The sequence below is a fragment of the Colossoma macropomum genome, unplaced genomic scaffold (genome assembly GCF_904425465.1).
Source record: "Colossoma macropomum unplaced genomic scaffold, Colossoma_macropomum, whole genome shotgun sequence".
In the NCBI taxonomy this organism is placed as follows: Eukaryota; Metazoa; Chordata; class Actinopteri; order Characiformes; family Serrasalmidae; genus Colossoma; species Colossoma macropomum.
The window spans coordinates 22921645-22934992 of record NW_023494784.1 but is presented as its reverse complement, the minus strand read 5'-3'; the positions used below and the strand labels follow the sequence as shown (position 1 = coordinate 22934992).

Below are 13348 nucleotides of genomic sequence, written 5' to 3'. Positions count from 1 at the left end.
AGCAGTAGGGAAAGGCAGATGCATACTGAAGAATCAATCGTGCAGTTTCTGACGTTTTATTTAAGCAGTACATTTCTGCAGACTAATTGAGGAAAAATTATTTTAGCAATGAAATGAGTAGAATACTCTTCTAACCTGAGTGAAAAATGGCAGTTTGGAGTTATTTCACTCTACTAAACCGTTTGTTTGTTTGACTGAATTCAATAACCTGCTAATGCAAATAATCTTAAGTTTCAGTTCTAAATTTTGAAGTCCGTATTTACTGATTTTCACAGCAGAAATCCGTTTTCCTATTTTGCGTGCATAAGAAGACTTCTTATTAGTTTCGGTATTGGTATCAGGATATTTGCTGTGCTGTTACTTGATATTTGGAATTATTATAATAAGCGCTGAGCAGGTAGTGGGCTGTCTGTGCTGGTTCATGTCTGACCTGCGCATGCGCGGAAGAGCCAGTGTGCGTCACCGTGCCGCCTTACAGAAAGCCGCGCCGGTAAGTTAAACTAACGTTGACTGTCTGGTTTCAATAAGATTTTTTTCCTGATATGCGTGACATTGTCTTGTTGGCAGAACGTTTGCCATTTTAATACACTGCATATGTCGACTTGAATGGTAGGTGAGTCAACAGGTCGTCTGTCCGTCTTATTTCATATATCTAAACTACCCTGGGCGCTAACGTTAGCTCACATAGCTAACAGTGTTGCTTCGTAGCTTCATTCTAGTTAGCGTTACTCGACCGGTTAGCTAAAGCTACATAGCTAGCTAAGCTAGTTCGGTTGAAAATGAAATCTGTTTTAGTGTAATTGCCTCAGTGGTAGAGCCTGGATATTGACGTTAAGCTTTCTTTCCGCTCAGAAGCTCTGTCTGTCTTGTTCAAAGCTGAGGCGGCTTTTGGTCAAAGCGGCCTCCCAGTTAGACCCAGTTAGCTAACCTAACTATCATGGCCGCCACGGCGGTGCTGCTGTTGCGCGTATAACGATTGTAGTTCGCTCTCAAAGCGATTTACTCAGTGTTGCTCGGATCTGTTCATTTATTAGCTGGTTGGTTTTGGTTACTGATTGCCGTCGCACGGAGTCCTGGCTTGCCATCTAGTGCCGTTACATTAAAGCTGCGGAGAGAGCTGCCGAGGCGGCTAACGCCCCATGCATTGTTGTAGCTGGCTTAGCTAATGAACTGTGATACGCTGCGTGTTTAATGATCAGTGGTTTGCTGAATTTCTATGAGATGTGACATCTAAGTTAACTACGCACAATGTTTGCATTATGTTTCGTTCATTGATGACTAGCTAGATAGATAGTTGGCTACGTCGGCACTTTTCATCTCCCATTGTAGATGCTTGGTTTCCATGGACACGCCTAAGCCGGAGAGCTTTACTGTACACCGCTCTCTTTTTTGGATCCTTGTTCATTGTGGCCCAAAACTGTAATAGATAAATAATCGTACAGCACATAAATGGTTAGTTTTGCCATTTAGATCAACATAGATTTTTCTAAGTAATTCATTGGCATCTGGCAGCTGAATATTGGAGTGGCACAAACTGGACCAACACAACTGAACTTTGTCTTTGGGTTGAGCCTGATGTTGATTTTCTTAGATCCTCATCAGGAACGGCTAACACTTTATCCAAATTACTCATCCTGCACTACCCCAAGCTGGATTTCATGTTTACTTGAATGTGTAAATCCAGTGTGTACACGTATAAAGGTTCTTGGGAAGCCCTCTTAGCATGTAAAATGTTTACACAGCAAAGGCATCATACAATAATATGTGTCTTTTGTATCACTTAGTGAGAGGAAATGGCCAGTCAGTCAATGGAGATTGTAGCAAAGGTGCTGGAGCAGCAGGTGCTGCATTCAGCACGGCTGGTTGAGGAGCAGCTGGATGCTGAGCTGGAGAAGCTTGAGCAAATGGATGAGGATGAACTGGAGCGTCTTAAAGAAAGGAGGCTGGAGGCCCTCAAGAAAGCCCAGAAGCAGAAGCAGGTGGGCACAATACTTGTAGTCTTTAGACATAAAGAAATGCCACTGTACTGTGAGTAGGCCATACATGGACACAACGTTAATTGGAGTGAACTGTGTACAACGCTTGTATAGCACAGTGTTAGGCAAAGATATTTGTCTGAATTACTGATTAGCATACCACTTCATTGCAGTAGTCATTGAGCTTTGTAAACAAGAATGTAGAAAGGCTTGTTGATATTTGTCTTTCATTAGGAGTGGATCTCTAAAGGCCATGGTGAATACAGAGAGATCCCAAGTGAGAAAGACTTCTTTGCAGAGGTCAAAGAAAGCAAAAATGTGGTTTGCCATTTCTACAGGGACTCCACTTTCAGGTGTGTAGGTTAATATTTTTGTATTAATATGATATTTTGTATTAAGAGAATTTTGTATTTTATTTTTGTTAACAAATGTGCTTTGTAGAATTTCCACCTTAAGTTGAATCTACTGTCTAGGTGTGCCTGACTAGAGATGTATTGTTTTTTTTTTTATAGTAAACACATCTGACTTTAGCACAGTTTTTCCATGCAGAATGTAGCTTACAGTCTGTGTTATGTAGATACCTGTACAGTTAAAGAACATATAAACATCATGTTGTCTGAAAATAGAAGCAGTGAAAACAAACATTGCTTTTGCTCTTATTCATTTTAAGTTTTGTGTTGTCCCCAAAAAAATTAAATCAATCACTTTTAAATCTCTTAAGATGCAAAATTTTGGACAAGCACTTGAATGTCTTGGCAAAGAAACATCTGGAGACAAAGTTCATCAAGCTGAATGTGGAGAAGGCTCCATTCCTTACAGAGAGACTTAGGATTAAAGTCATCCCAACGTTGGCACTGGTGAAAGATGGGAAAACTAAGGACTATGTAGTAGGCTTCACTGATCTAGGTAACACGGATGAATTCTCCACTGAAGTGTTGGAGTGGAGACTGGGCTGTTCGGACATTATCAACTATAGGTATGTTTTAAAAAAAAAAATAAAAATAAAAAAATACTTCTGATGCACACCTGGATTTTGTGCCTAAAATCTCAATACTTTCTCTGTTGTATTTGTCTAGTGGGAATCTTTTGGAGCCACCTACAGTTGGGCAGAAACCAGGGTCAAAGTTTACCAAGGTGGAGAAAAAAACGATCAGAGGGAAAGGCTATGACTCGGACTCCGAATCTGACGATGATTAAAGAAGACGAACATTTCCGTTTTTCTCAGGGCTTCTTACAAAAAGTACTAAGTCTTGTAGAACCAATTTGGGTTACTTGTTTGTCTTTTTTTTGTTTATTTGTTTTTAATTTCATATTTAACATGTTTGTTTTCCTTTGACAAGCTAATTAAATACTACTGCATATTCCTTTATATACATTTTATGTATACAAAGGCACCTGGAATCATTAAGAGTTTCACTATGGAGTGAGTCTTACTGGTTTTGATTAGCACTGTCATGCAATAAATTAAAATATATATGACTGACAGAATTAAAACTCTGCCTCCACTTGAGCAGTGGCCTATATGGCTTTCTTAGAGCTATTAGCATAGGTGTTTTTCCTAGCAGGCATAAGTTTTCTACATTTTGGCAAAAACAGTATGTTCAGTCATTCTGGGGAAAAATGGCCTTCATTTGAATCCTGCTTCAAAAGGGCAGTGCTGATGCCAGATTAATGGTGCAGCAGGTCCAAATGATACCATGTTACCTAGAAATCAAGGGGTTGTTTGTTGTAATAAACCCAATATCTGTTCTTATCTATATCAAGTAATTATATGTGGTTTCCTGTGTCTGATGCAGGAATTATTTATGTAGAGGGAATGTCTTTTAGTAAGGTCACAGAGAAATCTAAAATCATGGTGTGAACATTGGAGGTTTTAATTTATTCTGATTGTTTTAATGTTCAGCTCAAGGGGAGTTTGATCATCTAATGTAGTGGTCACCAGCCCTCGTCCACTTACCAGCACCTGCCAACTACCACTTCCTTTATCTAACACTAATACATCTAATCCAGCCAATCAAGGAAGATGTTTATTAGCTGGAGTAGGTGTGGTAGAGTGTAGCTGGAATGCTCTGTACATTTGTCTTCCTAACTTTTACACACCTAGTCCAGAACACAAGCAACTTTTTAATTACCTGAATGAATTGCATCAGGTGTGTAAATAAAGGAAAGTACAAAAATGTGCATAGTGTGGAGTCACCAGGTTTGGAAACTCCTGATGTACAAGACCAGAGCTGGTGACCACTGATCTAACAAGTGCCAAGGAAGCAAAATTTCTGGAAATTACCTCTTTTTGATCTGTGTGAATGGAAGTGCACCACTTATTTTCTAACAGTAAGTGAAAACTTATTAAAAAGAACAAAAAACAGAATTCAGTGTGAAGCTGGTTTTACTCTCCCCTTAACAGAAACGTAAACTTGATAGTAGGGACAAGTTTGCTCAGTCTTTTTGTTAATGCTGTTCAATAAATTAAGTAATTATGCAGCCCTTCTCAAAATTGAGAAGGTCAGGGGCTCCCAAGTGGCGCAACCATCTAAGCGTTGACCCTATCATCAGGAGATCGCGAGTTCAATCCCTGGTGATGCTACAGCCATCCGTAGCCGGGAGTCTGAGAGAGCACAATTGGCCTTGCTCTCTCTGGGTGGGTGGGATGGCTGCCCTTCTCCCCCCATCACTCACCCAGCGCGATGCTAGTCAGCGCAGGCGTCTGTTAGCTGACGTAACAGATCTGGCTGTTTCCTCCGAGCGCGTTCGGCTGTCCAGTGATGTTGCGTGAGCGGCAGCTCGAAAAGAAGCGGTCAGTGCAAATCATGGGTGTCCAATCTGGTCTACGAAGGGCCAGTGTGGCTGCAGGTTTTTATTCAAAAGTAGGATCTTATATCAACTGTTCGAAGACAGGGACCACCCGATTAAACAAGTTGAATCTGGTGTGCTCCAGCTTGGCTGGAATGAAAACCTGTGGCCCTCTGCAGATAAGACTGCACACCCTTGGATTTAAGAAATTTGCATGCAGAACAAAGTGTATTCCCACCCTTAACCTTGGGCAGTATAAAAACTACAAACTAACATGAAACAGACTTTGACTGAAAAAATATTTTTTGGGAAAAATGACATTCATGATTCACTTTAACTCATTAGAAATATTTAATAAACATCAAATACACAAGTATGAACAAGAGCAGCTACGATTCAACGGCTTTCTGTTCCACAGGTTTTTGAGGATGTCTCACCACAAGTTCCCCTCTGCTGTTCAGATAGGAATCTGCCATTTCTTCTTCTGAAGGTAGTCCATGAGGAAGCTTCAAGGGTTCAATTCTAAACACAGAAAAATATATTTGGCAGAGGATCATAGATGGATGCCTGATCCACCAGGAGATCTGCTATTTTGCACTGTTCAAACTCTTACCTAACAAATGTGATCAACTAATCAGTTGGTACTTGGAAGCATCTGAATATTAAAATCATGTTAGATTGCTGCTCTTTGCTTCCAGCCCTGGAGGGTCATATCGTTTTCCCCTCTTCTAAAGTATCTGGTTCAACTAATAAGCTATTTACTGAGCTCCTCCTCAAATGAACTGTTACACTAAAGAAAGAAAAGAACCTAATGTGGCCTCTATAACTAGAAATGAACACTGAGCTCAACTCAGCACTGTGTACTAGACATCCAAGAGAGGAACGTAGGCACCGCTGTATTAAAGCCTGTAAACATTTGCTAGAGAACACTTAAAACAACACTTACTTAACAAGATGCTTAATGATTTTCAGTTGGTTATTCACTGATGGTGTGTTCTTATGTACTCTGGGCTCATGTGCCTGTCAAATAGAAAAAGAAAAAAAAAAATCAGATGAGTTGGGACAATTTAGCAGTTTCAAATACATAACAATGGTGAATATTTTTATTTTTTAGCAAAGGACTTCAGCTCACCTTCATTAATCCCAAACTCTTCACTACCTTCTTTTCCCAGTAAGGTCGTCTCATTGTGCTCTTGACCCGAGTCACTATGTGTAGTTTATGTGGCTGCTCTGGATTGCCACCATACTTTTCATGCTCCTTTAAACGCTCTTCAAACACCTATATTGTAGAGGAAGATCAGATATGCTGAACAGACTTTCCCCAGACTTTAATCACACTTTTTGGAAGTCTCATTTTTCCAGATTTTGTATTTTAAGCTAAGCAATGCAGGTTTTGATTCTAAAATGAAAAGCGAACAGTGAACATAATAAAGACAATCAAAATATAATCATGCCACTCCAGAAAATGGTGCTTTATACACCAAATGTTTATGGACATCATCCAGTGGTTTTTTTTTTCTAAATTAGGTGTATTAGTAGGGAGTCTGGGTCCCTTTGCTGCAGTAAATGCCTCTACTCTTCTGGCTTTACACTAGAAGTTGGAATGTGAAGATTTTGTTGCGTTCAGCCAAAAGAGTTCTAGTGAGGTCAAATACTGATACTTAATGATTAGTTCTACATCACAAGCACCACTCCAGCTTTGCACGTCCCCAGCTGATGTTTGGCATTGGGCATGGTGACCTTAAGCTCCGAAGTATTCCATTCTATTGTCAATATTCTATGGATATAATGCAAGCTGTGTGTGCAGTTTAACGCCAGTGTCAGAAATGGGTGCACCTTGAAGAGGATATTTCAAATGTTCTGCATAATTAAATGAATAAAATGTGAATTTAGAGTATTTTGATGTGAAATCCTCCACTCTAGAAAAGCCTGAATTGTTCACAGTGGTGATGGTAGGAACATATATATATACACACATATATACATATATATATATATATATATATATATATATATATACACACACACACATATATATATATATATATATATATATATATATATATATATATATATATATATATATATATATATATATACACACACATATACACACAGTAGTTTTACAGTTTTTAGATAGTTGTTAGACTTGTTATGTAAACCCCATTCATGGCAGAGGGTCCAACGAACGTCACTGTAAGGCAAAAAAGTCGCCTGAGATTTTTTTTTTTTGATTTACCACTATTTTGCCATAATCAACTGATCATTTTGGATAATAAATAAAATGGCTGTATTTGAGTTATGTTGTAGATGTTGTGACCCGTGTTTTCTATCATCAAAACGTATAAGTAGGTAAGGGTATCTAAAATGAATCATTTCACATCAAACCATTCTGAATGTCTTTGTTTACATCTCAACGATTTAACTGTGTAGGAATTTTAAAAACTAGGCTGAATTCCCCTTTAAAGTAGCTGAATTCACTAATTAGAAGTGCTGTGTGGAATGGGTGCTTAAGCCCTCGCTCTGCGAAGGTGGTTTGTAAAGATTAGGATGGCCACATGACACTAGAGAGGTGGTACTGCTAATTGTGTCCTCTGACATTTTGTTTGTTTGTTTGATTTACATACCTCTGGAGGAATGCGAGATTTTGTAAACTTGCTGCGACAAACCACGAACAGCGGCCATGAGGAAGCTGCTACTGGCAGATTCTGCAAAGACAATTCATTCAGTACTTAAAGTTCACGACTTACTTGGCACTTTAGGAAATCAACGGTTTGTTACTGTGACTCATATAATAAAAAGAAGTCTCTTACTAGAACTGTCCGTTCAACCTAAACGGTGTAGCAGTTACTAACCGTATCTGCTGCACTATTTAACCTAAGGTGGACCGGAAAATTCGAAGAACTTTGGCTTTGTACTAATATAATATCTCGGATGTAAAGGGGGTAACTGTGTCCCTACCTGAACCCAGACTGGGGCTGACCGCTGTACAGCTCGACACAGCAGCGCTGCCATGGCTGAGTCTCTGCTGCAGCGTTAAAGCCAAGGTTACTGAACACACACAGCTGCCGGAGACGCGCTAAAGGGGGCGGCCAGTCCGCTCTCCTGTGTGATAACCTTAACCTCACAGTAATCTCTGCGTCGACATGAACATATTTCTACAAAACACTTTGTTTCAACAAAACCCGTTGAGTTTACAATCTCCCGGGTCACACTCATACATGCTAGCACGCGTCAAGGAGGCGGAAGTTAGTCCTTCGGAATAATAATGTGGGGTATCTGCTGAGTACTTTGGTTCCTATACTTGCAGCTATTACTAATATAGTATATCTGTCCCCCTAATTCTGGTCTGTATGCGCCTTTATGAAATTGTATTAATTATGCGCTGGACTGTCAATTTTATTTCATGGTATATTTTACGGCAGACGCTTTTCTGTTTAATTTCCAGAGGGACATATTAGTGCAAGCACCGCATGAACGTAAGCTTAGGTTCCACAACATGAGCTGCTTTTACAGTGTTTGTTTCTGATGTAAGATAAAGTGATCTGAAATGTGATCGGAAAATAGTCTTTTTTCCATTTTTGTTTTATTGATAGAAGGATTAAGGAGACCACTGTGTATCTGTACCGTGTGGATCTGAAGCTGATACAGTCATGTCCCTGAACTGCCTCCCTGGTATGGAAACATCAGCCGTCTCTGTCCTTAAGAGAGCTGTGGAGCTCGATCAGAGTTCACGCTTTCAGGAATCTCTTGTGTGCTACCAGGAGGGCATTCAGTTACTACTAGATGTGCTGAAAGGTAACAAAACATGTTTGGTTCAAATAGTAGGTGTTTACACTGTATGTTAAAAAGTAGACGTTTCTTCTGAAATCATGAGTATTAATAGGGAGTTTGTCCCCTTTCTGCTGTAGTAACAGCTTCTATTTTTCTTGGAGGACTTTATACTAGATGTTAGAACATTGCTGTGAAGATAAATTGCATTCAGCCACAAGAGCATTAGTGAGGTCAGGTACTGTATTGGATTATTATTTCTGGATCACAAACACCACTCCAACTCATCCCAAAGGTATTGGATGGAGCTTTATCCCCCAGAGAATGCAGTTCCACTGCTCTTTTTTTGGACATATAGTGCACCTCAGATAAATGCATCTCTTATCTATTGGGGGTCCAATAACTACCCAAAAGGGCTGTATAGCCCTCATGGAGGTCCAGCACAGTTTGGTGATTTACTTATGTAAACACACCTGGTTCAACTCATCTGTTAGTTCCCAGGTTTAGTAGATGTGTTTGAGCAGGGATATCTTCAAACTGGTCTGGACATCAGCCCTCCAAGCCTGAGATTGGAGAACGCTGCCTTAAACTCATCTGTGGCTGCTCGAGTGCACCCAATTGTAGTGACTGTGCTTTTTAATTAAGATTCTACAAGCTGTATTTGTGCAGTTGAATGTCTGTGTGTGGATAGTGAAATACTTTTGGACATACAGTGTCCCTCAGATAAACACAATCTTTAATGGACCAAATACCAACCCAAGTCTGGTCCAGCAATGGAATTCTAATCACCTGTGATGACTTGCCTTTCCTCAGCGGTTAAAGATGACTCAAAAAAAGTCCACTACAGAGAGAAGATCAAAGGTTACATGGATCGAGCTGAGCAGATCAAAGATCACCTGAACAAAGTGAAAGAAGGTAAAAAGAGATGTGCAGATGCAGGGCAATTGACATAGAAGTTGTGAGAATGCCATATTCTGTTGTATTCTGTGCAGATAATGCACTGTTGGCTATGCTTTTCTTTATTTCACATTCAGTTCACTGCTCACTTGTAGATGCTCATGCCATTTTCTTTATTTTATTCTATGCATCCAGAGGGCAAATACCATGAGCAAATTAAAATTACAGAAGATGCCACTGGTTTCAGCTATGAGACTCTTTTCAAGCCATACATCAAGGAAGGGCTTACTGAAGTCTGGGTTGAGGATCCATACATACGACATGTGCACCAGGTAAGAATGACATATACTGTCTGTGTGATCAGGACGTGAACAGAAAACCTCTGAAGTATTTGATCTTACAATAGGAAATGAGAGGCAGCCTTGATCTACTTTGCAGTCGTTTAAAAAAGTAGGATTTTGGAAATGAGTGTGTTTGATTTTTGCCTTGCAGCTGTATAACTTCGTGCGTTTCTGTGAGATGCTACTGAAGGCGAAATGTAATGTTAAGAAGATTCATCTCCTGACCTCGCAAGATGAAGTAAGTACTTTGCATGAACACACTATAAATGTTTTATATCGTCATAATGAAGAGTCGTACACATATTACAGAAATGGCTTTTTCTATCTTACTGAATAATCCTAGTGAATTTATATGCATAATCCATTCTTCTTCTTCCTGTAGGATAGCTCCTCTCAGCAAGTCAGTGCACTAGCAGAAATAAAGCAGTCTTTGCAGACTCAGAATGTCTGTCTGGACATCAAGTACTCCTCCACTATTCATGATAGGGAGATCAGGTAATAATCACCGTATTAAAGATTGTGTTGATGTCATGTAAGAGCTGCCCGCCATATTGTTGACCTGCGCTAGCCAGATTGGTTTGTGACACTGACAGAAAATTATAAAATTAGCTTGTAAAAGTCGTATTTTGTTATTATTATAATGTATGCTAAGTATCATTATTATGTAAATAGATTTATATATCTGTAATTATTATATTAACATATATATTATTATAAGTGGCTTTGGCTAGTTTTTACGCAGTTCAAATGACGAACAGTGGAATCTGTCCTGCATGAACACCCAGTTTTCATTTTAAGACAGTGTGCCTATGATGTTACACATACAGCATTTCATACATAAATTCTGTCTTATTGACTTATGTTTTGTAGGTGTAACTGGACTGATCTGGCACGTGCATCTTTAGCGCTGGCATTAGGCTGGGAAGAGATTACTGCTGGCACATATAGTAATATTAGTCAAAATCTGTTAGTATTTAAACATCACAGTAAGAAAATATTTTATATTGTTATATTTATACTTCATGTGTTTTGTCTGAGGTGACTGCTCTCCATTATTTGCTGTTAAACTAGGTCATCAACATGGCAGCTGCGACAACAAAGTCATGTGACTAAAATGTATAGGTTGTATTAAACATTATAGTTTAAGTGTCAAATTTATGAAACAGAGGTTTGTTCACTCAGATTCGATAATGGTTGGATCATTAAGATCGGCAGAGGGCTTGATTACTTCAAGAAACCTAAGGTAAGAATTTGAGACCAAAGTCTGTAGTGAAAAGTGGATCTAGATATTTAAAGACTTACCCCTACACTTTCATGTGACTGAATCTTAAAGTGTTTTTTTTTTCTCTCCGTAGGGCCGCTTCTCCATTGGCTACTGTGACTATGACTTGAGAGAGTGTCATGAGACTACAGTAGATGTTTTTCACACAAAGCACACAAAAAAGACATGACCAAAAACAGTGCCCTCATTCTGCACTGCATCATGTTTAAGCGTTTAAACAGTCATTCGTCCATACATGCCTTTTTTCTGAGGGTGTTCTGAAACTTTTCCTAACTCTGGGATCTACTGTTTACACACTAACATAAGAATAGAAGTTTATATTTTGCACTTTAAAAAGTGCCTAATATATTGATGTGCTTTGTTACCGCTCAATATCAGCCGATTTGTTTTTTGTTTATTTTTTAATCATGTAAACTGTTTTAGAATCAGTAATTATTTGAAATATTTCTAATTTTTCTGCTTTCTCAAAATGTGCAGGGCAAGGGTTTCGATATATGTATTTATTTACCTCTTAATGTCTTTATTGCTTGTATAAATGGGGAAATTTGCACTGGGTGGGTTTTTTATAAGGAATAATGTAATTTAATTACATAATAAAACACAAATAACATGTTCTTGAGTCATTGTATGAAAAAAATTCCATTGTCCACAACAATTAATGCTGTGTATAAAAGATAAAAATGTTTAATGAAAATGAAAATGTTCAAAGTTTAATATATGAATTCAAATGTATCATTAACACAGTGTGATTTATTTTTTTTTTACTGCAGGGATGAAAAAAGTCCACTGCTCTGCAAAAGTCTGAGCCCACCCTTCTATTGTTTAGTTTCCACTTGGCCTTTAAATACAAATCATGTATTTATTTTTCTACGTCAGGGAAAACGCAATAAACATATATAACAAGAAATTACACAGAAGCCTCAAGAACTAAACATAATATTAATTTTTTCAGTATTTAGTGTGTCCACGTTTTACTTTTATTACAGCTTTTGTTTGTTTTTTTTTTTGTTTTTTTAGGATATGTGCTTTCAGTTTTTCAAAGAAATCCACAGACATATTTTTCCACATCTACACAATTGTTAGGAGTCCCATTTGCTCTAAAACTCCAGTTTTGGACCCCCGCCCCCCCACAGCCTCCACTCTTCTAGGAAAGTTTCCACAAGATTTTGGAGTGTATCTGTGGAAATTTGTGCCCACTCAGTCATGCTGGATGAGAAGGCCTGGCTTGCTATCAACATTGCAATTCATTCCAAAGTTGTTCAGTGGGGTTGAGGTCAGAGCTCTGTGCAGGTCACAGGACTTCCTCAACACCAAACCATGCCTTTATGGACCTCGCATTTCATGCTGGAACAGAAAAGAGCCTTCCCCAAACTGTTGCTACAAATTTGGAAGCAAATAATTGTCCAAAATGTCTTTATATACTGTACAGCTCAACATTACCCTTCACCGGAACTAAGGGGCCGAGCCCAAACCCTGAAAAACAGCCTCAGACTATTATTTCTCCTCCACCAAACTTTACTGTTGGCACTTTGCATTCATATATACAGCATTCTCCTGGCATCTGCCAAATCCAGATTCGTCCATCAGACTGCCAGAGAGTGAAGCATGATTCATTATTCCAAAGAAAATGTTTCTACTGCTCCAGAATCCAGTGGTGTCATGCTTTGCACCCCTCCAGCTGACGCTTCGCATTGCTTATAGTGATCTTAGGCTTGTGTACAGCTGCTCGGCCATGGAAACACATTTTATGATGCTGATCTTAATGTTGCTTCCAGCAGTTTGGAACTCTGTAGTGAGTGTTACAACACACGATAGGCGAATTTACACACTACTCAGTTCTGCGCTCGGCAGCCCTGCTCTATGAGTTTGCGTGGTCTATGCGTTGGCTAAGCTGTTGCCCATTGACGTTTCCTTTTCACAATATAAGCACTTACAGTTGACCAGGGCAGATCTAGCAGGGCAGAACTTTCACAGACTGCCTTGTGGCAAAAGTGGCCTTTGATGGTGTCACATTTAAAGTTAGCTCTGCAGTGTGGCCTGTTCTACTGCCAGTGCTTGTCTGTAAAGATTGCATGGCTGTGTGCTTGATTTTCTACTCCTGTTAGCAGTGGGTGTGGCTAAAACACCTGAGTTCCATATTTAAGAGTGTTGTGCACATACTTTTGGTCACATAGTACATGTCTGTCCCACATTAATACAAAAATATATCAACTGAATATAAAAACATATTATATATATTTATAACTTTTTAACTTTTTTTAAAAAACTTTTTTTCTTTCCAATCACAGCAA

At 38.9% G+C, this 13348-nt stretch overlaps 3 protein-coding genes across 4 annotated transcripts; 2 read left to right on the top strand and 1 right to left on the bottom strand.

Moving 5' to 3' along the window:
* Window positions 1-445: 445 nt before the first annotated feature.
* Window positions 446-4344, top strand: txndc9 (thioredoxin domain containing 9). The gene is made up of 5 exons (XM_036555866.1): window positions 446-490; window positions 1785-1979; window positions 2211-2329; window positions 2698-2952; window positions 3053-4344. The coding sequence occupies exons 2-5, from the start codon at window positions 1794-1796 to the stop codon at window positions 3171-3173; spliced, it is 681 nt and encodes a 226-aa protein (XP_036411759.1). The 5' UTR covers window positions 446-490; window positions 1785-1793; the 3' UTR covers window positions 3174-4344.
* Window positions 4345-5098: 754 nt separating this feature from the next.
* On the bottom strand, window positions 5099-8019 carry mrpl30 (mitochondrial ribosomal protein L30). Its single transcript, XM_036573584.1, has 5 exons — window positions 7728-8019; window positions 7394-7474; window positions 5899-6045; window positions 5713-5786; window positions 5099-5288 (listed from the first exon to the last, which is right to left on the bottom strand). The coding sequence occupies exons 1-5, from the start codon at window positions 7779-7781 to the stop codon at window positions 5156-5158; spliced, it is 489 nt and encodes a 162-aa protein (XP_036429477.1). The 5' UTR covers window positions 7782-8019; the 3' UTR covers window positions 5099-5155.
* Window positions 8020-8239: 220 nt separating this feature from the next.
* Window positions 8240-11876, top strand: mitd1 (MIT, microtubule interacting and transport, domain containing 1). Of its 2 annotated transcripts, XM_036573575.1 has the most exons (7): window positions 8240-8564; window positions 9351-9452; window positions 9630-9766; window positions 9927-10013; window positions 10158-10270; window positions 10958-11018; window positions 11131-11876. In XM_036573575.1, exons 1-7 carry the CDS (start codon window positions 8420-8422, stop codon window positions 11224-11226), a joined length of 741 nt encoding a protein of 246 aa, XP_036429468.1. In that variant the 5' UTR covers window positions 8240-8419; the 3' UTR covers window positions 11227-11876. The 2 variants fall into 2 exon arrangements, with proteins under 2 accessions (XP_036429468.1, XP_036429461.1); XM_036573568.1 differs by lacking the exons at window positions 10958-11018; window positions 11131-11876 and adding an exon at window positions 10646-10950.
* Window positions 11877-13348: the final 1472 nt, after the last annotated feature.

What these genes read in the sequence shown, in the direction of transcription:
- txndc9 (XM_036555866.1), top strand. Translation starts at nt 1,794, where the DNA reads ATGGCCAGTCAGTCAATGGAGATTGTAGCAAAGGTGCTGGAGCAGCAG. An exon ending in AAGCCCAGAAGCAGAAGCAG is followed by an intron (nt 1,980 to 2,210) that starts GTGGGCACAATA and finishes GTCTTTCATTAG; the next exon opens with GAGTGGATCTCTAAAGGCCA. An exon ending in TCGGACATTATCAACTATAG is followed by an intron (nt 2,953 to 3,052) that starts GTATGTTTTAAA and finishes GTATTTGTCTAG; the next exon opens with TGGGAATCTTTTGGAGCCAC.
- mrpl30 (XM_036573584.1), bottom strand. Translation starts at nt 7,781, where the DNA reads ATGGCAGCGCTGCTGTGTCGAGCTGTACAGCGGTCAGCCCCAGTCTGG. An exon ending in AATCTCGCATTCCTCCAGAG is followed by an intron (nt 6,046 to 7,393) that starts GTATGTAAATCA and finishes TCTACAATATAG; the next exon opens with GTGTTTGAAGAGCGTTTAAA. An exon ending in AGAGTTTGGGATTAATGAAG is followed by an intron (nt 5,787 to 5,898) that starts GTGAGCTGAAGT and finishes TCTATTTGACAG; the next exon opens with GCACATGAGCCCAGAGTACA.
- mitd1 (XM_036573568.1), top strand. Translation starts at nt 8,420, where the DNA reads ATGTCCCTGAACTGCCTCCCTGGTATGGAAACATCAGCCGTCTCTGTC. An exon ending in ACTACTAGATGTGCTGAAAG is followed by an intron (nt 8,565 to 9,350) that starts GTAACAAAACAT and finishes GCCTTTCCTCAG; the next exon opens with CGGTTAAAGATGACTCAAAA. An exon ending in ACATACGACATGTGCACCAG is followed by an intron (nt 9,767 to 9,926) that starts GTAAGAATGACA and finishes TTTGCCTTGCAG; the next exon opens with CTGTATAACTTCGTGCGTTT.